The 25,178-nt window shown below is 48.1% G+C and overlaps 1 protein-coding gene across 1 annotated transcript in view; it reads right to left on the bottom strand.

Moving 5' to 3' along the window:
- The window catches only part of LOC134092202 (calmodulin-binding transcription activator 1-like), a 251,899-nt gene that overhangs the window by 69,836 nt on the left and 156,885 nt on the right, over positions 1–25,178 (bottom strand). Inside the window, exon 5 of the mRNA XM_062544992.1 lies at positions 10,238–10,373. Coding sequence (XP_062400976.1) covers positions 10,238–10,373 — 136 coding nt within the window. The remainder of the gene's footprint in view (positions 1–10,237; positions 10,374–25,178) is intronic.

The raw sequence follows: 25,178 nt of genomic DNA, 5'->3' as shown, positions 1-25,178 counted from the left end.
GGCCGCCGATCCATTCAGCATTAGCCAGTGGACCGCCGAGCCGAGCCAGCTGACAAATAAGATTCCCAACTCCCCTCTGGTCTCTTTGCCTTTCCTTTCACCATCTGCTCTCTCTCTCTCGCTCTCTCTCTCTCTCTCTCTCTCTCTCTGTCTTTGTACGTCTGTATGTCTGTCTCTCTCTCTCTGTCTTTGTATGTCCATATGTCTGTCTCTCTCTCTCTGTCTTTGTATATCTACATGTATCTCTCTCTCTCTCTCTCTCTCTCCCCCTCCATTTATACAGTTTGTGTGTGTGTGTCTGTGGGTGATTATTGAGAATGACTATGCAGTATGGATGTTTACCCGTCCCTGTTTAGGCAGTCTACTACCTGTCAGACTGAAGAGTGTCCCAGTTCTTAATTCTCCTCAACTTCATGTCCAACCCTCCCTCCCTCCCTCCTCGACAGATACGGCTTTGAAAGGGAAAGACAGGCTGGCTTCGATAAGAGGAGTGTGGGGCAGGCAGGCAGAGGAGATACTGAAGCACGCAAGCAAGAGAGATGTTGAGAAAGAAAAGTGGAAAGACCAGGGAGAGAAGGATAGAGAGAAAGGAAAGAGAAGGAGGGAGGGAGGGAAGACAGGGCAAGGAGACAGAGTGAAACAGAGAGGGGATATAAAAGCCCTTTGACACAGCCGCGGCACAGCCAGTGTGTAGAAATTAATTGAGTGAAAGAAATCTGCTGTTTAAGGGTGAAGTGGGTTGTGGGTAGCAGTGAAACAATTGTTTTCTGTCGGCCTGGGGCTGTGTGTCCTTCATCGTTGCTTTCTGCTGCCTCTCCTCTCCACTCTGCCAGGATTTGCTTCATTTCTCTCTCTCTCTCTCTCTCTCTCTCCCCCCTCACCCCTCTCTTTCCCTCTCCCCCTCCCTCCATCCACCTCTCCCTCTCCCTCACCTCTGTTTTTGGTGCTCTATATATCGCTTCTAACTCTGCCTCATCTTTTCATTCCCATTTGTCTCTCTCACTCGTTCTCTTTCCAGTTATACTTCCTGTTTTTTTTTCTTTTTTTTGTGCTTTTTGCTGTACCATTCTAGTCAGGTCCTCTGCACATTATTACCCCTATGCTTGGGCTTCTACACACACCTTCATCAATTTTATCCACAATGCTTTTCAGCCCCGTTCTGGGTCTCTAATGTGGACTGCATACACTGTTTTCATTTTTTTGTAAATGAGCAAAGCTACCTCAGCTTATTATGCATGTGTGTGTCAGTTTTTTTTATTTATTTTTTTCATCCCATGCATACGCAAGCACGATCTAGAATTTTCCATCACCAAAGAGATATTGTAAGCTTTTAATGAAAGACCTTTAGAAATGTGCTTACCGAGAAAGCTTGCTTGTGTTCACTTAACCAGCTCAGCGCCACCCAGGGTAATGTGAAATCTTAGACGAATGGTGTGAAGCCATGTTTGAATCAATGGGATGAAATCTTCATGCTCTACCTGCATATGTTGACTTATACATCACAATGGACACATACATTTCAGTGACTAAGAGATCAAAACCAAACACCTTGGCCGATAAAACGAATGGATTTATTCACGTCAAACTTGAATAATGAAATGCACATACAGTATACATGCATATGCTTGCCCCTTCGCACATATATGATCATGTGACAAATTAACACACACACACACACACATACACACACACACACACACACACACACACACACACACACGCACACACACACACACACACACTCACACACACTCACACACACTGTGTGTCAATGTTGTATCTCTAACCTGACGCACACTGGTGCGTCAATACTAGAAGGCCACACAAACACTTTTGAAGGATAAGAGACGTTTTGGCCCCGGGCCAGGAATGAGCTCAACGCCTCCTTCAGCAGTCCTTGCAGGAAGAGAGTGGAGTATCGATCCAGTCTCAAGGCATCGTCTGTGCGTGCGTGCGCATGTGTGTGTGGGAGTGGGTGTGTGCATGCGAGTGAGTGTGTGAATGTGTGTGTGTGTGTGTGTTCTGTGTGTGTGTGTGTGTGTGTGTGCATACAGTACATGTGGTGTGTGTGTACGTGTGCTTGTGTGCATGTGTATGTGCGAGAGAGAGAGAGACAGAGAGAGGGAGAGAGAGAGAGCTATGACTCATATAAGGCAGGATCTCAAGCCCACCACTTTAAAATGGATTATTCAGCAGGAATAGCAGATGAGACGAGCGAGAGTGAGTGAGAGAGCGAGAGAGAGTGAGGCCGAGAGGGAGAGAGAGAGAGAGAGAGAGAGAGAGAGAGAGAGCGAGGCAGAGAGAGAGAGAGAGAGAGGGAGAGAGAGAGAGAGAGAGAGAGAGAGAGAGAGAGAGGGGCAGAGTGAGTGAGAGAAAGAGAGAGAGGATTGTGCTATGCTCCCGTGCGGAGGAGAGAGAGGCCAACAGAAACAGAGGATGGAAATGCCAGATGGAGAGAAACAGAGAGGGGGAGAGGAAGAGATACAATGATGTCAGATTCTCTGATAGAACCTGAAAAGACTGATCAAATTAGATCCAATCATCCGCCATTATCTGCCCTCCGTCTTGGAGGGAGGGACAGTACGGCATAGAACTGCTCCAGGAGACCCCCCCGATCCCAAAACAAAGCCTCCTGTCCTCGCCAGCTATACCGGGAGAACACACACCACACACACAACCCACACACATGCACACACACACACACACACACACACACACACACACACACACACACACACACACACACACACACACACACACACACACACACACACACACACACACACACACACACACACACACACACACACACACACACACACACACACACACACCTTCCTGTCTCTTCTCTCTCTTTCTCCTCCCATCTCACTTCTTTCTGTGGGGAGAGAACACAGCAAGAGGATCTCTGCTAAAGATTGATGCTCCACTTATTGAACATAACACACTGGCAAATTACCTTTCTACCTTTGCAATGTAAATAATTCAGTAGCCACAGAGTCCTGCAAGAGGGCCCCATAAATAAAGCACAAACACATGAGATCTGGGCAGACAGGTATGGGAGAGACGCTCACCACCAGAGAGAGAGAGAACCGGCAAACCGCCAGGTGATTGATTTCACCTGATCAATTATTGAACGTCGCAGATATTTTGAATTATGATGTGAAGGAGGGGATGCTGGCAAATAGGAGATGATGAGAGATTCTCGCAATCAAAGCATTTAGGGGCGGCCATTTTTCATAAGGAGGCCATTTGGCACATTAGTGAAGAAATCAAGTTTGGCGCCATTAATGCATCAAGGATGTTGAATGACCATAGTGCATTCAAAATGATCGTGTTAATGCGCATTCAGACACACACATACACGCAAGAAAACATGCACACACACACACACACACAGGCAATTGTAATTCAGAGCATCAAAGTGTTTTATACGTTTCACCGGCTAGACATTCACCTGACTCTACATATATGAGCAGATCATATTTTTTGTGTAGAAATATGAGGTTTTAATGCCTAGAAAGCTGAATATTTCCTCAGAGGTATTTCCTAAGGGACCATTCATAATCATCTGGAGTTACACTCCAACTACAGCTCTCCAGCCTTACCTGCTGTGCAGTCAGCATTAGTTCTGACAATGATATTATATTCTGTTTTATGTTTTTGAAAAGCTGGGTTGAGGAACAGAGAAAGAGACAGAGAGAGAGACAGAGAGTGCAGGAGGGAAATGGAGAGAGAGACAGAGAGATAGGGGGAGAGAGACAGAGAGAGCGAGAGAGAGAGAGAGCAAAAGAGAGAAAGAGAGAGAGAGAGAGAAAGAGACGAGTCTGAATAAACAGTGCTGGTGACAAACAGACTCTGACAGTCACAGAGCCATTGGCAGACATCCCCCCCCCTCCCCCCCAACCACACACACACACACACACACACACACAAATACACAAATACACATACACACAAACACACACACACACACACACACACACACACACACACACACACACACACACACACACACAAATACACAAATACACATACACACAAACACACACACACACACACACACACACACACACACACACACACACACACACACACACACACACACAAACACACACACACACACACACACACGCACACGCAGGCCAGGGGATTTCCCAGCAGCTTCGATAATAATCCATACTCTTTCTGCGGCACTCCTTTCCGAGAGCCTGCACACAGTGGGGCCCGCGGGGAGGCCCACCGCCGCCCTCCTGAATCACTGAGACGCTTTCTGTCTGCCAATTCACATTTCGCTTTCCATTTCTTCTCGCTCCTCTGTCTCGCGCTGGGGACCTCCTATTCGATATCGGCTGCGCGCTGCTTATTTGCTCGGCCTGGAAAAAAAAGGCGATGCGCTGGAAGACCGACCGGGAGATGCTGGACCTGGACCTGGTGCTTATATGTATAGTGTACTAAACCTCGAGGTTTGTCTGTCTCCAGTGACTGGATCAGCTTTCGTTATCTATGGTTCTCCCTGATGGGCTTCGGTAGGGTCCTGAGCGCAGTCTATCATCCCATACCAAATCTTCAGGTCATATAAGGCACTGCAGGTTGAGAGTAAGAAGCTGCACAGAGGGCCTGACACTTAACTTTCTGCATTCTTGCATTCTTGCACTGTCATCTCCTGCAGTGGGTATCTGCATATTGCTTGTTTATTGTGTCTTGTCTAAGTATGTCTAAGCTGTTTGAAAGTGAGGCAAGTAAGTGAAACAACATAAAAGATTTAAAGCAACAACTGCTCTGAAACTCTTACAGTTTTTTCCAATTGCTAAAACACAATTTTGAAAACTCGCACACAATTTTGAAAATTCACACACAATTCACAAAACCACACCTCAAATTGCGAAATACCTCAATCTACCTATCAAAATGAAGCACTGCAACCAAAACTGCACATAACATTACCAAAATCAAACTTCTGCACCACATGGCACACACATCATTCTTTCACAAGATTTTTGTCTAACCAAATACACACTGTTGGTCATAATGAAAAACACTCTTATCTTTAGTATGCTTTGCCATAATACTAAAATAGTTTAAATTGTAGAAAGTTCTTTACGCGCACATACATATTTGCAGATACAGATGCATGCTGTTCAAACTTCTTTTTTTTTCACCAAACAAGTCAATATATGCACAGCAAGTATATATTGGACTCTCCCTTCCACTCTCATTCTCACTCTCCTTCTTCCTCTTCTTTCTCCCTGCAATGTCTTCCATTTTTGTTGTAAAAAAGGTGCTCGTTGTTCAATGTTTTTACTGTATTGTTTTTATCTTTGTAATGCACATTGGGTTGCCCTGCTGGACAAAATGTGCTATATAAATAAAGTTGCCTTGCCTCACCTTACCTGTGGTCTTTTCATGGTGCTTACTTCCTGATGGAAGAGGTATAAATTAAGCATTGAGGTGTTTAGTTAGGTGGCACACGTATTGGTCAATTAGCTCATGTGTGTTATCTTGGATTGCATTGTTTTGAAACTGCAAACATGTGACTTTATGTCAGATTTTTGTGTCTTATGCAGAAAACCGTGTTCAGTGCATGCAAAAAGTGCCATTTTGCATTGCAAAATGTGTGTAAAGCTGAAAATGTGTTAAGACATTTGGAGACTTGAGAGGATGTGTTGCTCTCTGTGTGTCAGTTTGAATAATTGTGCTATGAATGTCATTTTAGTGTGTTAGCAATTGGAAAAAACTGTAACAGCGAACGCAACTCTCCTCCAAACCACATGTTAAGCTTGTGGAAAACAACCCAGCAGCTAGGTGGCGCACATCCAGATCAGGGCTTGGCTCCTCCAGCAGCTACCCCAGTGTCTGGGGTGGGGGCCAAACTCCAGCCTGTGTCCACTTCCACGGCTGGAACTTGCCTCCGCGGTTTCCGTGTGGGACGCACAGGATGGCCATTTCTATTTCCCTTTGCCCCCACCCCTTCGTCATTACTCAGATATTACAATTGCAGGCCCTGTAATGCCAGCACTCCATCACTCGCAGATCCCGGCCTCCCTAACTGAGAAATTATGCAAACAGAGAAAAATGACATTAGCATCACCGGTTCCCTCACTGGTAAAAATGGAGATCAGCTCGGAATGAATTGCTGGTGATGAATTGTGGTCTCCCAGCTATGGGAAGGCAGCAAGTGTGTGTGTGTGCGCGTGTGTGTGTGTGCGTGTGTGTGTGTGTGTTAGCAGTGAGCTGACTGTTGGTTTTGAGTCCCTGGTGGGCGTACAGGCAACTGGACCTAGAAAGTTCTAGTGTCATCTTTCGTCTGCCCTCAATAGGGCTGTCTTCCCTCCCTCCCTCCCTCTCTCTCTCTCTCTCTCTCTCTCTCCCTCCATCTCTCTCTCTCCCCTGCCTTCACCCACACCAGCGCGCTCCCTTCAACTTCAGCAGGCTCTCCACCGCCCAACTAATGGACATGATTTATTCCTGTTGGTTTAGCTGAGAAGTCTCCGGGCTACAAGAGCTTTGCACATCACTGAGGCACATCTGTCATGGCCTCTATTTAACTAGCTTGTGTGTGGTGGGTGGTGTAGAATGTGTGTGTGTGTGTGTGTGTGTGTGTGTGTCAGAGAGAGAGCGAGACAAAGAGAGAGAGAGAGAGAGATTCAAATGCATAGTCATTATGGCTATTCAGGCTATCCCTCAATAGAAAGCAAGTGAAATTCCTAGACATGCATACACATATGCTGCCATAGCTATAGCCATATGCTGAACGGTATAACTTCCGGAGGAGTAAAATGGACAGAACGCCTACTTACAGTATTTCGTGCAATATCTTTTTTTGAAACTAGTTAAAACTTGAAACTTCGCACTGTAGGAAACAAAAGCCCCCCCCAAAATAATTCCCCAAAAGTCACAGCGAGCTAGACCGCGAGGAATCAGGGAAGCCATTTGATGCGGCAGCCATGATAAACGGCGCTGCTCCCCTCCTCTCCTCGCCGCTGCTCCTTTATTCAGCCGCTCCCCAACAACGCGCGGGAGCCAAACCACAGCTGCACCCTGTTTTTCGCCTCTTTCATCCGTGGCCTTGCTGTTTACTCTTCGGATTTCTCCCCCTCAGTCAAACAGACGCGATCTCAATCATTTAGTCAATTCCCCCCCTCTATTGACTTCAATCGTGTCTATTAACTCTTGCTGCCTTGATGGGTGAATCTCCCCCCACACTGAAGTAATTACCTCGGCCTCCTCTCGGGTCACTGCCTTGTTCGCTACAGCCGTCTCCTCAATGGCAGCGGCAAGGGCTTCTGTTGCATAGGAGCGCTTTATCAGATGTTGGTGGAGAGAGAAGAAGAGTGAGAGAGAGAAGAGTGAGAGCGAGAGAGAGAGAGAGAGAGAGAGAGCGAGAGAGAGAGAGAGAGATGGAGAGAGAGAGAGAGAGATGGAGGGAAGGGGGGGGGGGGCAGCCGTAATGGACGGACAAAAGCCTCGGCAGAGAAAGGGAAAGGGAGAATTTTTGAGACTGGGTGTGATGGTGCAAATCGATTCGTGGTTCACTCAGTCTGGGGAGGGTTTGGTAAACAACATCCAAAGGTCACTAAAAGTAGCCAAGATGGTGCTTCATACTTTTCTCCATCCTCTCGACCCCCCCACCCCCCTCCTCCTCCTTTTGTCTGCCGCCAGTGGCAGATCCGGCAGCCCGTGATTAACGGGGAGGGTTGTGACGTGACCGCTCCGCCTCCGTCCAATTTCTGCCACTCTGTCTATTCACCCGCTGCCGCCCCGGTTTTATATCCTATATGTGTCAAAACAATATCCTCTCGCCAAAATTGCCTTCTCGCCGGTCGAGGAGTATTACTGTGTGCAATATCGACGGTCTGACTTTAACATGCCCCCCATCCCCCCACCACCCCCCCCCCCCTCAGATGTCTTATATCGCTGGGGCAAGAGGGACCTACAAAGGACACCACGTTTAACGAGTTGGAGTAAGTTGGGTACATGCGAGAGGTGAGGTGATACAGAACAGCGGCAATCATTTCTCCCACATTCCACCCTCCCTTCTCCTTAATGGTGTGTGTGTGTGCTTGTGATGAAAGGCCCTTTGCCACGGTAGCCATGTTTGACAATGTGAAGGGTGACGGGGCGGGCGGGCGGGCAGGCAGGGTGGGGGTTGGGGGGGTGCTGGCGATGTGTCCGATGGTGTTCCGGAGCTCTCCGACACGTACTTGTACTTGAGCACCTCTCTGCACTTGTCTCCTTGTCTGCTCGCTCGGGGGCCACTGCTAACGGCGGATATCTTGACATCTGTGTCCGCCGCAATCAGCTCGCAGCGACGCTGTGGTGGCAGCAGCGCGGCGTGGCCACACTTCATTAATGGGCCTCACTTAGCGGGCCGCGCTCCTCAGACGACACGCTAGGCCAACAAGATAAGATAAGGCAGCGCGGCGCTACGCTAGGCTACGCTAGGCTAGGGCGCGCTGCGTGGGCACCCATCCGCTGCACAGGGGGACAGGCGGAGAGGACTCTGCTGCTGACGTGCCGAAAGTTGCTCTGCCAAACTACTGTCACCAAGGCAACACCTACACAGCCATAAAGAGAGCACATCTGACCTGCCTCACAGGGGCACAATAAACACGTGTGTTGTATGGGCTTTTTATTTCCTCCTCCCTCACTTCCACAAGGCCCATATCACGCCCACAAGCACCTACAGCAATGCACACACTACAGTATGGATTGACTGGTAGTGGGACTGCAGTTTTAGAGCATGCAGTATATCTAATGGTTCAGGATGGCCTATTACTGGTATTTGGCGAACAATTTTTTAAAAATGAACGAAAAACAAACTAATGGCAGTGAGTAGTGATAGAGCTAATTGAAACTCAGTTCCTTCCGCCTTTAGTAACAACATCATATTCTTTGTCTTAAGTAAAATTACATTTATATTGTTACATACAATCTTAAAATATGTAATCTGATTAAAGTGTGCCTGTGCTAACATAGGCTGTTAAGCATGTAAGCAAGCAATTGAGAAAAAGTAGTGATTAACCAACCTGCACAGAATGCCTTCCTTTGAACCCAGCCCACTATTACTCCCTGGAGTGCTAATTGTCATTGCTGCAAATGTTAAGGTTATGCTTCCCAACCAGGAGATCACAGAAATGGATGTTAAGTGAAATATATATGGAAAGGAAAGTTCTAGTGCTAACTCTGTATGCAAGTAAACCTGTAATTTGGACAAATATCCATAACATGAAGAGGCCAATACAAATATGAAGCGATCAGTGGCATAGGACTGTGACGCAATGTGTCATACTGGCTGATACTGTACTTTATATCAGCATACATCTCTAGGGTAAAGCACCACTCATGTACAAGCACACACACAAACACACACACACACACACACAAACCTACCTGAAAAGCAAGAATAGTGGGCAATTCGTGCTTAATTCATTTTCAAAACTAATAAAGTAAACTTGGAGCCACTCCAGCAGTCCTCCCCCAAATAGTGGAGTGTGGGCTTCTGGGACATTTTCCAGCGGTTCCATAATAACGATTGCGGCCCTTTTGTAGCCCTCGGAGCCTCGGAGCCCAGCGTGGAGCCCCGGTTGGCTCGATAAGAATACTCAGCGACAATCCGGAAAGGTATTTTTTCTCCTCGCCGCCATGCACACAGTGCTGCTGAGCAGCTTGTTTTTAATAGCAGTCCTTGGACACCGCTAGTCACCGGACGCCACGACCCCCTGCTCTCCAGATTCGCGCACGTCTTAAGGAGCGGGTCCTCGAGAGAGTCGGGGACTAATACAATATCACCAATTAGGCCGCGGCTAAGCAGCTCTGCTCCCGGACATCCACAGTGGACGCGGGCTGTTGTTTTAGCCCGGCACTCAACTAACTAATAAGGGAAATTGATTGGCCCGGGAGCACTGTCACCTGGCATTTCAGGCCTTAATTATAGTGCGAAAGTGTACTGTTATCCTTAGAAAAAAGAAAACCTGTGCAGACTGCGGCTTTCGAGGAGCAAGGCTGCTAATCCTTGGATTAGACCTCAAGGTTTTACCTGGCTATGTGCTTGAGATTAGAGAAAGTCTACAAAGGCTGAGGTGAAATGCCTGTTTAACCGTTTTGAGAGAACGTCACGAGGCCGTCGCAGGAGACGCGGATGGTGAAGTTGCTAGGAGGGGAAAAATGAATGAAACAGGACCCGTATAACCCAAACCAGTCCAGGCGGAGTGACAAAACAGCCAAGTGTCCCTACCTCCACTCCCTGGACCTTCAGCTTCATGTGGTCCTCCCGCGTGGTCTTGCCATCTTTCCGCTTCTTCCAGCAGTAGCCGTCCTTCCGGTACTTCACCTTCTTCCGGTTGTACAAAATCATGGACCCATTCTGTGGCCTAGGGGGACAACAAAAGACAAAGAGAGAGAGAGAGAGAGAGAGAGAGAGAGAATATAAACATTAGATGAGAGGGAGAAGGATGGGCCGTGTTCCAGCGGTTCAGATGACACAGCTCCCCGGAGGCCGTGCTGATTCCATATGCACCCAGCGGCTCAGAGCAAACGCGGCCAGCCGCGCTCAGCACTGAAAGAGCCGACCAGCGGAGGGAGGCCCCTACACTGGAGTCCACCACAGCAGAGCAGACAAACACGAGCATCTCCTCTTAATGAGGAAGGGAGCAGCAAACCAGCAGTGCTCTGTAATTGGACACATGATGTTGCTCAGTGAGCTACATAATAGACCCAGCAATGCTACAAATGCACACACCACACAAATCTTGGCGGAGGAACAACAAAGGGGGCGTTTTTTTTTTTTTTCCATTGAAGGTTCTCGCGGGCTTGCAGTTCTTCCTCAGCCATGTGCGCACATTTACAAACAGCCGGACGCATCACAGCATTGCACAGTAAACACAATAAGCAGCACTAATGTGCCAATGTGCCTCACTCTTACCCCCCCTCTCCAAAACATCTAAACATCTGACATGGTCCACAGCCTACTGAGGGTTCTTCTCTCTTGCCTGCTGTGTTCTTTAATTTCCCCTTGGGGATCAATAAAGTATCTATCTATCTATCTGTGTATACTAATATGCTCTTATTGTTTTACTGCCACACTTACATTTTTGTGTACGTTGGTTACAGTATATAGTGTGTTGTCTATAAATAATATGGATATTGTGTGTATATACGGTCCATGTTGTATTGTGCATTGGTTCTATATTCCTCTGGACTGTGAGACACACTGACAGTTGGCTGTGTTTTTAAAGTTTTGAAGATTGTTAGGTGTGCAGGTCTAATGTGCTGACGGCATAAGTTCCCAGCTGAGGAGAATACACATCTCAGTGCAGTGGATGTTCCTACTGTACAGTATGTGGTTGGCCGTAGAAATGATTTAAAAACCTTCCGATTTTGAAAAACTGAGAAATACACTGTATTTCTGCATTTTTCTGTCTTGCTTTAAGCCGAGGCTGAGGTTTTGAAACGCGTTCCGCCATGACGTTTTTTAGTATGCAAGCGCAAAAACAAATCCAGTTACATCCATGCACAGAAAGCATATTAGTGAACTGCCAAACGACAAGGTGACCTACCCACCACCCCCACCCAGAAAAGCACCTTATTATTTGGCAGCGTGATATATCTGTCCACGGCTCTGCACGGCCGATATTTACTTGAAGTCTTTGTGACACCGTTTGCATCAGTCACACAGCGCCAGCCCTGGGCTGCTGAGAGTGTTTGCTCCAAATGCTTCCTGGGGCATAAGTCATCGCCCACGACAACAGTCTCCGATGCCATTTCAGGGTCTGCACGGCGTGGCTTTTTTTTCTCGCGGTAGGTGCGGGGGTTGCTCTTTCTGCCTATTGTCAGTAATGTATCACAATGGCAGAAAAACCCCTCCATTCCATTGCCAGTGCGCTGTTACAAATGGAAGCCAAATCAAAGGCTCCCCGCTGGATGCCACTCCAGCCCAAGCCAGCGGTGTGAGTTATCACAGACAGGGTGCATTCATCAGGGCTGGCCGCAACAGGACCCTAATAAAATAAACGATTTTGCTTGTTTCTTAAAGCTCCCGAGAATCCATTAAAGATATTCCCCACCCTCAAATAGAGGTGAGTCATTTTTGTATACTTTTTCGTGGGGGCTAGGAGGTTAGGTTGGGGGTGAGCATTCAGACGCCGTTTAAAATTTGAACAAAGCTATTTATGAGCACAGTGTGAAAACTATTCAACTCCTTCTTCTTTCAGGACCTGTGGGGAAGCCATTTTCTTTTTTAATTGAAGTCAGTTTGTTCCCGGAAAAAAGCACTTAAGCAAGGCTTTTTCGTGGTGGGCCTGAAGCACATTTATAGGGGGAAAAAAGGAAAGCCAGCGAGATGCCCTGGTCCCCCACTCATGCCTGTGTCTGTGTGTACTTAGACGATCCAATTAATCTTATCTGAATTATACATATTTATGCACGGCGACTAGGGCAGAGAGAGCTAACCACTTCGTTATCTGACACGGAAGACAGGAGGGCCTTCTGTTTCAGCCACTTAATACATCACGAGGAAGGGGAGGGGAAATAAAAGGCACCGGAGAAAAAGTGCATTCAGTTAGTCCAGTTAACCTCCATTCGGTCACGCTTTCTCTCTCTCTCTCTCTCTCTCTGTCTCTGAAGATGCCTTTGACTGGATTGTAAGCAGCTTCTGGAATAAAATGTTTCATTTTTTAACAGGGCAGGATTTGGATATTGCTAATGCAGAGTATGTGTGGTTAGGTGCATCGATAGAGACCCCGCCCCCCCGCCCCCCCTCCTCCATCTGTTGCAGACCATGTAGAGGCATGTAGACATAAATGACCATCCAGTAAAACAGCAGATAAAAGATAGCACATTAAAAGTGAAGAAAACACTAGAAGCACAGTAGCATTTAAATGGTAATAAAGCTGACTGATGCACTCTGCATTCTGCATCGGCTTAGATACATTGAGCCATGTGTACATGTGTGTTTCTTTACAAAAAAAAAAGAAGAAAAAAAAGCAATGGCCATCGACTTCTACATTACGGGCAGTTAAAAGGGAATCACACCCTGCCATATACTCTCACACACACGCAAACTTGCATTAAGTGGACATATCCACTTTGACATCCCCTGGGAACAGCTTGTTGTGAGCCCTCTTGCCGTGTTTACAGGTAATATGAATGCAGGGAGCACCGTGCCACATTCTCCTTGGCTAAGTCAATCAAACTGCCCCCCCCCCCCCCTACCCCCCCCCCCCCCCCCATCCCTCAAACACACTCAAACACACACACACACACACACACACACACACACATACAGACACCTCCACCTCCGTCAACTTGCATACCTGCTTTTTCACCTTCGCGTGTTGATCTAATAAACGTGATAACGGCGATGGCAGTGGATAACAAATGGGCCCTCGTGTACGCTCTCACCTCCCCCTGCTTCAATGTCATCAATCAAGCTCATCAATCAAGCGCACTGTTACCCGGCCCCTGGGACTCACACCTGTGTGTGTGTGTGTGTGTGTGTGTGTGTGTGTGTGTGTGTGTGTGTGTGTTGTCAACACCAGTGCCCCACCACACACACCGACTCCCGTATTAACATTCATGCCAGATGCCTCAATTGGTGGCAAGTGTATAATATCACACCGACAAAATGTGACTTGATCTAAACTAGCATGTGTGTGTGTGTGTGCGTGTGTATATGTGTGGGTGTGTGTGCTTGTCTCAGCAGGTGAGCTGGAGAGCATTGTACCCTGCATGTGCTTGCACTGCATGAGAGCACAAAGTCCTGTGTATATGTGTGTGTGTGTGTGTGTGTGTGAGTGTGTGTGTGTGTGTGTGTGTATGTGTGTGTGTGTGTGTGTGTGTGTGTGTGTGTGTGTGTGAGTGTGTGTGTCTGCGTGTGTGTCTGCGTGTGTGTGTGGGTGTGCACCACCCTCAGTCGATCAGTCCTTGCTTGTGTGTGTGTGTGTGTGTGTGTGTGTGTGTGTGTGTGCGTGCACATGTGTGCGTCTGCGCGTGCGAGTGTATGATTGAGCGTATGCAGAACGCAGGGAGGAGGAGGAGGACTCTATTAGCTTATCTCCCAAAAGCAGAAAGCGCCAGCTGTCGACAATCAATAGCGTGACCCTGGCAGCGAGCGCTCACCTCGAGTCCGCTCCTCCTCCTCACCCTCTCCGGGACTCTCACTCATGTGTGAATAATCGCCCGCTTGCAGGTGACCACCACGCGCACCCCCGCTGCCATACGACATGGCTGACGATAAGATTATCGCCGAAGCCCGGCTTGTTAATACACAGTAGACGCTGGAGAGGTCGGTTGGATGTTTTTGAGAGACATTCTTTTTTGAACATGTCTGCCTCTTTTGTAACTCTACATGCTGCTCAGTAGGTTCATTCAAAGCAGAATGTCATTATGCGGGGTATTTTAACTATCTTTCTTGGAACAGAGTGGGAACAATCTTTGTTGTCTGTTGTACTGTATGCTGTTCCCTTTCTCTCCCTTGGGAAATGCGTATCGTGTTTATAAGAGAAAATGTAGATGATGAGGCTCAAAACAGCAACAAACTAAATTGCTTACTTCGTTTGTCATAAAATTGTGTTTTCATTTGACTTCACAGTCGTGCACCGTGTTGAACTCACTATTGTTGTATGAGCGGTCCCAAAGAGAGTTCAACGCCAAGCCTCTCCCTCAGAGACCCGAGAAGGGCTCCGAGACGTCTTCAAGGCCCTTCATCATTCATGCCTTAGTGGAAAAACAGACAGAGGGATCCTCACAGGAAGATTTCGCTGCGCGCTAGCAAAAGCTCCAGCGCCGGGTATGTGAGCGGAATGTGTGTGATGGATGTCTGAGTTTGTCTGTGGCACACCTCAATCCACCGTCTATCATCCGAATCACGCTCTGACACCCCCCTCTTTCTCTCTCTTTCTCTCTCTCTCTCTCTCCCCCCTCGCTCTCCCACTCTGTCTCGTCTCTCCCTTCCCCATCCACCCTCTCTCTCCACTCTCTTCTGTCTCTCCATATTTTGTCATTTACCAAGAACACATTCCTTGAAAGGTTGGTTCTACTGCTGCTTTGTACCTCTGAGGGTTTTTTTTTTTTTTTTTGGACTGAAGCTTTGAGTAAAGTTCAACCTATTTCACACTGACAGGTTTACTGCAGGCTGATGTGGACGGTCCAGCCTTAGATATAACATCCTGCCAGTGCCGCTCGTAAGCCAGTAGATCGTAGTCTCGTGTGGCGCGTTCTCGTTCAGCTGGGTTTATATTAGTGCTGTACCACTGACCCCCACCGCCACCTCTTGTCAGTTCGCATTCTGGCCGGCCGGCTGTGTGTGCGCGGACATCTGACCAGCCTCTTCCCCCTCGACACAAGTCCAACCTGCTCGCATCTCTGACCCCTTCATTAGCGGCTCAAAGCCAGACCGCCCCCCCCTCCTCCCCCGCCGACCCCAACCCCCTCCAAAACAAGGACCTCTCTGTCCCCACAGACGAGTACCTTTCCTCCCATCTTCGTCTCTCGCTCTCTCTCTCGTAAAATTGGCAATTTCTGGAGGCCTGACAACGTTGTTCTCCCAACAAAGATGGGGGAGAAGACAGGGAGCTTATTAACCGGGCCTGCGACACGACGCGCCCACTGCTCAGGTTAATAACTGCCAAACGGATCGGGCCACGGGCCCCATGGGGGGGGGGGGGGTGTAGAGAGAAGGGGGAGGGGCCCGGCGTCAGCGATCAAGCCAGAGGAAGGAGGTGCCGAGCCAGGGGCTTTGATCGCTGTGAGATTAGATTCATCTCCGAAATGATACACGCGGCGCGGCATGTTTACGGATTTCATCCTTTTCCTATCCCGTCTATCCGACTCCTCCTCTCTGTTCATGTTATCTCTCTCTCTCTTTCTCTCTCTCTTTCTCTCTCCATCTCTCTGCCCCTCCCCCTCTTTCTGCCTGTCTCCATAACTCTCTCTTCACACCTCTCCTGTCTCTGATTCACTCTGTTGTTTCCTTCTGGTTGTCTGTCCATCCCCCGAGCTTTGTGCTTCTCTCAGTCTTACGCAAGCAGACAGTTCTCTATATATGAGCCACCTTACACAAAGTACAACAGGCCCCTTTTGTGAGTCATGTTCCTTCATTATCTTTCTAGAAACGGGAGTGTAAATACAATGTCGGAGGTTAATCAATTGATGCCAGGTGTGTATGCTCTTGAACAATCTGGATGTACAGTATGTTCATCATATGTGAGTCTTGCTGATAAGCTATAGTTATCCAGATGCCTATTCTGTGCACTGAATATCTTAATTATGGTGATATGCTATATGTTACCATATCAAAATATGTTATATGTACTGTATGTACGACTTGATAGCCATGGAAGTGGAATTAGCAGTGGTGGAGTTGGGTGGAGAGATAGGAACCCTGGAGTGTGTGTGTGTGTGTGTGTGTGTGTGTGTGTGTGTGTGTGTGTGTGTGTGTTTGTGTGTGTATGTGTGTGTGTGTGTATGTGTGTGTGTGTGTGGTGAGTATGCTGGGTTTGGTGTGAGTGAGATGCGTGCAGGTATCATATCACCACGGGAGTGTGTATGTGTGTGTGTGTGTGTGTTTGTGTGTGACGGCCTGCTGAGGGGGATCAGTGAGAGCCGCAGGGATGACACAAGTCAGCATCGACACCGCTTCAAACAAATCCCCTGGCGTCCCCCACTCCAAACACACACAGACACACACACACACACACACACACACACACACACACACACACACACACTCCTGATGGATACATCATTTATCCACATCTACTCGTCATACATGTCCAGCAAGGATGGGGGGGGGGGGTGAGTGGTGAGGTCTCTACCCCCAACCAGGAGAACTGGAAGGGCACCTCCGCACCGCAGGTGGGTGTACGCTGGGCAGGACGGTGTTTGGAGGTGCACACTGCTCCGTTTCATGCTGTGTCTTCTCTAAAAAATAAAAAAGCCGGCCTTGATGCTGACGGAGGCTGAGGAGACGGATGAGTGATGGGAGCACTACTGTGGTGCCGCAGCGCAATGGGATTTCTGGAAGTCGTCGTAGTTTGTAGACAAACTACAAACCGCCTGGACGAGACGGACCGAGCGACTCCAGATCTGAGATACCTGCATGGGACATCACCTTGCCTGCCACTCTCCCTCTCTCTTCTCCTGCTTGTTTGGCTGTGAGAGAACACAGGACCTCTCTGGAGTAGACATGGGTTTTGGACCGGAGTGATTTTGGGAAAGGCATCTGATACTAAAAAGGATCAAATCCAACAGTCCCTATCACACGCGCACACACACACACACACACACAGACACACACACACGCACACACACACACACATAGACAAAGACACAGACACACACACAGACACACACACACACACACACACACACACACACTCACACTCACACACACACACACACACACACAAGCAAGCACAGTTGGTGGACATATCTGAATATCAATGACTGCTTCCTCCGTAGCTGGCAGGCTGGCTGTTATCGCTGCCTCTGATTTGTTTGACCCCCATTTCCTCCCTACCTCTCTCTTTGCCCAACACAGCCCTCTCTGGGATTGCATGCTCTTTCTCTCTCTCCATTCCTTCCCCTTTTTGTCTCTCCATCTTTTTTTTCCTCTCTCTTTCTCTTTCTCACTCTCTCCTCTCCTCTCCCTCTCTTTCCCTCTCTCCTGCTCCCTCTTCTCTCCCTCTCTCCTCTTCTCTCCCTCCCTCTATTCTCTCCTCTCTCTCACTAACTCTCCCTCTCTCTCTCCTCTCTTCTCCTCCTCCTTTCTCTCGCTAACTCTCTCTCTTCTCTCCTCTTCTCTCCCTCTCTCCTCTCTCTCGCTAACTCTCCCCACCTTTCTCCTCTCCTCTCTCTCCTCTCCCTCCCTCTCTCCTCCTCTCTCTCTTCTCTCCCCCTCTCTTCTCTCCCTCTCTCCTCTTCTCCTCTCCTCTCTCTCTCTCCCTACCTCTCTCCTCTCCTCTCTCTCTCTCTCTCTCTCTCCTTACACTAATGGCACTTTTCCAGAGCGCTCTGAGCGGTCAGTCATCATGCCAGGGCGCGCAGCGGCGAAACCGGCACCCAGACGGCGAGCGCATAAATTACCACCGGCAGCCGGAGGGACACTTGTGGGTCCGCAGCAGGAAGAGTGGGGGGGGGGGGGGGGAGGACGCTTGGAGAATGGACGAGGCGCAACGCTTGCCCCTGCGGCGAGAGCTTTACACAAACAAGAGATGTGTGCAGGACATCCACGCTTCATTAGTTTGGCAGAGGTAAGGGTGGAAGAACCCCCCAGAGGGGCGAACTGCAGAGAATTGTGGAGCAGTGATGGGGTTGGGTGGGGGTGGCGTAGGGGTTGGGAGGGGTGGATGAGGAGCATTTTCATGCAGTTTAGCCACCCGCTCACAGTGAGGCCGGGAAGAAAGTTTACAGAGTCCAGAGACAGACGTGGACTTCAGGTGGGGACACTGTCTGAATCCCCAAACGGCCGTTTGTCAAAGAGCAAAGCAAACAGCTCCGCACAAAACAGGCCAACTGCCGACAGTCTAAATATCTCATTATATTTATCACTGTCATGGAGGCTGTGCAAGGTGCTAAAACAAAGGAAGAAAGAAAGACACACACAAAAAAAGGAAAAAAACCTCAAGACACCGGCCCTCTCTCCCGGAGGGCAGTAGTTAAACTTTCCCTCTTTTTTGTTCCTTTACGGCCGGCTTTGTGGTGTGCGGGCCGTGACTGTGGGCTCGTAAAAAGCCCCGGTTCAGTCCCGCTGTGTCAGATTTATGCCCGTCGTTAAGCCAATGACACCCTCCGCCCATGACAACTTGTCATCGCGGGCGCGATGCCCGTCTGGACGACGAGGCAACATGCTATTAGAATTACGCTTCATTAGTGCGGATGTGGTCCAGCTACGAGGGGGCTAAGCCAGAACGAGTCTCCAAAGTCTGTCCAGAAGTTTTATGGGGCAGGCCGCCGCCGCCACCGCTGCTGCTGCCTCTTTATGACATCTGCTGATAAGCAAAAATTGCAATCTGTTTCGGGTATAGCGTTCGCTCACTGGGACAAGAGGATAGCCAGGCTGTCTACAGTATGCACCGGAGTCAACATGGAATGGCCACTGGATTACAAAGTCAGACAAGGTTACAGACAGCAACATCTGTGTGATTTTAAAATGATGATGCTTTACATACTGTATATGGCTATGTATTATATAGAAGTGGTGTGAGTTGTTAAGAGTTGTTTGCTAGTTTCTTTCCACATTTTTCATGGTAGGTACAGTACAGTATTTGCCTTTGTGTGACAGGGAGAGACTCTGCGAGACTCCTCCACCTGTGTACTTTGTTAGAGGTTTGCTTCAGTAGCGCTGTGTTTCAACGCGTACTTCTCCTTCTCCCATTCTTCCTCACCTTCGTTCTCCTTCTCTTTCTAGTGACAGAGCCACAGAGAGCCACGCTGTGCAGATGAAACAAGCCCAACTCCTTTCATTGGAAGGACAAGATGAGCCTTCTTTATTTTACTGGGAGTCTTGGGAGTGCACCTTTTCCCTCTCTCTCGCTCCCTCTCTCTCTTTCTCTCTCTCTCTCTCTCTCATTTTCTCTCCAGTCTCTCCGATTGTGCTGGGTGAAAAGCTGCTGGTGTCAGCGCTGATTCTGTGTTCTGTCCTTAAGCTCCCTGTCTCCGGCCGCCTTAAGCTCTCTGTCTGCCTGCTCTGGTGCCGAAGGGAGAGCCGCGGGGAGAACCAAGGCGTCTGTCCCCTAACGACGGTCTTACCCAGAAAGTGATTTGGTTTTGCCAAAAACGAGCTGCCTCTCGCTGCGGTTGTGCTTGTTGTTGGAGTCACGAAAACACATCCCTCCTTTTTGGACTTAGATGAGATGGTGATTTAGGCTCTTGTCTGATTTGTTCGTGCCCTGCTGTTAGGCAAGGCAAACAGGCATGCTCTCCTCCTTGATGCCGTGTGCTCTTCCTCTGAACGGATGTGGAGGTTTCGATGGATGCGCTGTTGTCCATATGAAATGAAGGACGACCTGAGATTGGGAGGAATTCAATCACTGTATGTGAATCCAGCACCATGCCTCTCTGTGGAGTCTGCGTGTCCCCTGTGTGTGACAGTGGCTGGGATTGATTGTGAAATCACAGCATGGCTGGCATGTCATGCGTTCAATTTTTACAAAGCAATATATAAAAAAAAAGCAAATGGAAACAAAATAAAATAATAAAACCCTGAATATGGTGTGTTGCACATTGTCTCAAATATTGAGCCACAGGAAAAACTTTCTGTCTGGAGATATCGTCTGATGTCCTCCAGGTATCTGCATTTAATGCACATTACACATTTTATGAGCTTTTGCTGTGAAGCTTCTGGCTCTGCTCTGCTGGTATCATTATGTCCCATAGGCAAAAAGTATTACTGAATGAACACAATCTTCTTGCCTTTGCTGAACTGACAGAATTTTATAGAATATTTTGTGATCTTACTTTAAAATACAGTATGTATGGAGTATTATGTATGCCATCTTACATAATTCTTAGTCATGACTCCTGCCTGCAGTGCTTAGAAACTGTTTACCTATGAATAGCTAGGTATGCTGTACATTGGAATTCAGTGTATGCCTGCTTACATTGAGCATCTTGATTTAAATGTCTTTTAACTGGGCCAGCAACGAGGGCCATGAGGTCAGGGTTGATTTTCTTTTGCACCACTGTGGTGAACCAGGCCTGTTCACAGGCTGTCTGAACACCTTCAACAGGCTTAACGGAGGCTCCGTGTCCTCCCTGAATACGTTAACACCTCGCTAAGACAGTGCACACTCACACTCAGACTCAACTGCCGATTCATCCCTCCCTGGCCTACAGCCTTGAGGAGATTCAGCAAGAGATTCTTTTTTTTTTGTTTATTTGTTTTGGTCTTCCAAGCTTTTCCGTCTCCGCTGACGGTCTGCGACTCTTTTAAATCTGTCAGTGTGTGTGATGTGTGCGGAGGACACATGCTGGGCAGAACCATTAGCCCCCACAGGAGATCACTCGAGTCACTCAGGGAGGAGTGGAGCCTTCTAGAAACACTTAGCGCCACATTGGGCAGGTTCTTAGGAATGAGCCCTCACTCTCTCTCCCTCTCTGCTAAAACAGACAAAACACAGCGCTTTGTTATTGATGTGGTTTTTTTTTTATCACGTCATGTGGCAACGCTGTGACCTCCACGGTTGGCACGATGCACAGAGGTTACCTCATCAACAATGTGGGCTTCAAGATCACCCCTGTAGATGCAACAAACAGATCTTTTTGGGTGAGCGAACTTTCACTTGGCCCTCACTAGTCATAACAACAACAAGAACAGCAGCAGTAGCAGCGACAACAACAGCAATGGCAGCGGCAGCAACCATAACAGTGTCCTTTCTGAACCCAGTGATGAGTCACCGGGGGGCCAGGAGGGGATATGAGGTCATTATGAACAAAGGATTAAAGCCCCACCAGAGGGCAAGGGGATCTGCGAGCGGAAACAATCTCACAAAACTTTACTCGAAGCTTCGCACACAAGTGCAGTTGAGAGAGTGTGTAAGGGTATGTGTGGGTGTGTGTGTGTGTGTGTGTGTGTGTGTGTGTGTGTGTGTGCGCAATTTACTCCTCCTCCTCATCTCGCATCCCTTCTCTCTCTCTCTCTCTCTCTCTCTCTCTCTCTCTCTCTCTCTCTCTCTCTCTCTCTCTCTCTCTCTCTCTCTCTCTCTCTCTCTCTCTCTCTCTCTCTCTCTCTCTCTCTCTCTCTCCCTCCCTCCCTCCCTCCCTCCCTCTCTCTCTCCTGTTCTTGCCATAAGCCACTGCCCAAGCGCATTTCTATTCCACCTGTGTGGGGGTCGCTCAGATAGAGTCACAGAAGCAGAAAGGATTGTAATTACTCTTTAATTTATTGACTAATGGCCACAGCCTCCCCTGACAGCCGCGATTGTTCCAATGTCCCTGCCACCCAGACACCCGCTCTAGTCCTCTTTGGAGTCCATAACTAAAATAATTTATCATTACAAGCACATTAAATTGAAACATATAGACCATAACTGGTGTAATTTATATCATTTTGTGTCTCTGGGCCTTTTCCCCCCTCCCCTGCTCACAGTCTCTCCCCTCAGTCTTCTAGAATGTGTGTTTGCAGGTGATTTAATGCTGTTTGCTTGTGCACTCACATACATTCGTAGTCCTGCATTGTGCCTTTAGAAAGATCTTTTTCTGTGATGCTCATTTATTTCCACACTGTCATTAGGAGAGTACTTTGACTGTGCCTAGAAGCAAGCATGTGTTCCCACCTTGTACATTGACAAAGGGTGACAAGTCATTTTTCAGAGTACAGTACATGACACTGGCTGTCTTACTATTGTTTTATGTGTGTGGTTTTTTTTTCATATCCTTAAATGTTTTCAACCTCAAAATAAACTTGAAGGACATATTTCCTCAAGTGCCCTTTCTCAATTGAGTCTGAATTATGCATAATTTTCCTCAAAGCCACAAGGACCTTTTGTGAGCAGGTAATTATTATGTAAATAAACAAACACTGAGGGTGGTTCATATGAAGCGTGACCTACAAGGCAAACACTTTTATGATACTATAATAGCTATCAAAAAGTGTGTTTTAGGGAGACCTTGTTGTTGCACAGGTCAAATTAAAATGCATTGAAAAAATCCTTCAACGAATCTTCTCAGGGCTGAAGACAACTCCTTAAGATTCACTTCTTATGCCTGTCTAAGATGCGAGTGTGAAATGGTAGCGCAGTTCAGCTAAACTGCTTGGAATGTAAAGCACCCCGGCCCGAAGTTGGCCTCATTCTAATTTAGACCATCATCATTTCAGGGGTCTCGCAGTCTGGAACTCTCTTTTCACATGTCAGATTCCCCCGGACTGATCGATAGAGTGCCGGGCGGCGGAGCGGGCCAGGACAGAAGTGGCTGATTCCCAGGAGATGGAGGGGGGAAGGGAAGGGGAGGAGAAGGACACAGGGAACAGAGCGGCCACTTTCTCCACCCCCTCCGCCTCCACCACCACCACCACCACCACCATCACCACTACCGCCTCCTCCTCCTGCTCCTCCACTATCATCACTGCCAACACCACCACCACCACCACCACCCCCTCCTCCTCCTCCTCCTCCTCCACCTAATGCTACTGCCGCCACCTCCCCCTGTACACAATCATTCTCCTCCAACCTTGCGCGTTCTCTCTGCCAATGACAGCCCTTGTGCGTTCAAAAAAGTGCTGGGCAGGGGCCAGGATTATATGGGTGTACGCAGGATGGGACTGAGGTGATGCATTGGGAAATAGTGTGTGTGTGTGGGGGGGGGGGGGGGCTTCGATACAGGCCAAGAGGGAGGGAAAGAAAGAGGTGGACTTTTAATGAAAACCGACAACTGTTACCAATCACGAGAGCAGGCGAAGCTTATTTCCCCTATGCTAAATAAACCTAGAGACTTATTGTGGAATTGTGATTGGAGACCGTAGGAGCCAGTCAGACAAACAATATGCACCCCCGTATTCAATTGTTATTTGTTTGGTAATGAGGAGCCTAGTAAAGCCAGTGAGGGACCTGTAGCAGGACAGGATCGGCTCGGTAAAAAACTGAAACGGCAATACCCACGGCGAGCCAAATGCTACCATTCAGCTGAAAGACTGGATCCATTCATTCTGCAGCACCGACTCATTTACACACAGGCAAAAAAAAGTTTTATTCTTGGTCTGTCAGCAGGGATGGGGAAAAAAAAACTCCACAGACACAAAGGCTATTTTAATCCGGGAAGTATGTCAGGAGAGAAAAAAACAAATTAGTCACGGCGTTGCTTGTTATCTTATGAGTTATTAAATAAAGATGAGGGGTGGGGGGGGGAAGAGAGAGATTTCAAAAATCCACTGGACTGGCGGTGCTGACGCGATCGCTCGTCATTCTAATTAATGACATCTGAAGGCTGGGATAGCAGCGTACGTTATAATTTAACATGTTGACGGAGTGCATCTCGCAACGTGTTTAAAGCCTGTCTTAAAACGGATATCGCGGAAGCAACAGCTTCATAAAGCCGTAAGAAAAACCTCCGTCTTGGATGTACTCTGAGAAGCATTTTCAAGCCACATAAACTTTAACGTCGTCTTACATCTGCCCACCCTCAAGGTCCTTCACCACAATGGAACATCAATTTGCGCATAGAGACACATAAAGAGAGAGAGGGAAGAGAGAAGACGCAGACAAAGCGAGGGATAGAGAGGGACGCAGAGAGAAAGAGAGAGCGAGAGAGAGAGAGAGAGACAGAAAAGTGAAAGAACCAGAAGATTATTTTGTGTAAATATTCAAAAATTCTGTATTTTCTCAACCTGTGTTTGCTGAGTCTAGTCTCAGTCACACACAGCTGCATAGTCGTTCCTAATCTGCACTCTAGCTGGCTGGCGCTGGAGCGCTAATCTCTCCAGTCAGAGAGCCCTTTCTGGCTGGCAGATACCATCAACCGGCAAATCACCAAAAAAAAAAGGCTAAGGCCTACGGTGGTAGGTGGGGGGGGAGTCCTCAGTGGCCAGGTCATTGGTCAGTTCAGGTCTGCATGCTGTTCCCGGTCTCAGCTGCGGGAGGCGCTCTAACACTGACACTCTCTCTCTTTCTCTGTCTCTGTTTCTCTCTCTCTCTGTCCCCCTCTCTCTCTCTCTGTTTCTCTCACTCTGTATCTCTCTCTCTCTCCCTCTCTTTCTCTCTCGTTTCTCTCTCTGTCCCTCTCTCTCACTCTCTGTTTCTCTCTCTCTCTCTCGTTCTCTCTCTCTCTCTCACAGCCACTCTCATGGGTCCACCATCTCCTCTTCCATCCCTGATGGAGAGCCCCTCTCTTCCTCTCTCCTCAAACTGGGCCCATTCACATGAGCTTTGCTGGAGTGCTGTGTGGTGTGTGGCGCCCATGAATGGGATTTCAGCACACCACACTGAATCAACTGGCAAAAACCAAATGGGAAAATCACTAAATCTGACTCAAGCTGGATGGTCTATTTATCCAAAGGCACACGTTTTGAAATGGGACTCAAATAAACGAGCATGTATCATTTTGAAAAGCAGGTACATGCATAAGAGCATTTTCATAGGAGATGACTCCATTTGGTGCGTTAGGGGGAATACCATTGAAATCCTTTTCACAAACCCCGGGAAGGGAAACCTCTTTCGAAAGACTAGAAAGAAACCCACACAGTC

This window comes from Sardina pilchardus, chromosome 9 (assembly GCF_963854185.1).
Source record: "Sardina pilchardus chromosome 9, fSarPil1.1, whole genome shotgun sequence".
Lineage (NCBI taxonomy): Eukaryota > Metazoa > Chordata > Actinopteri > Clupeiformes > Clupeidae > Sardina > Sardina pilchardus.
This window is presented reverse-complemented; position numbering and strand designations above follow the sequence as displayed.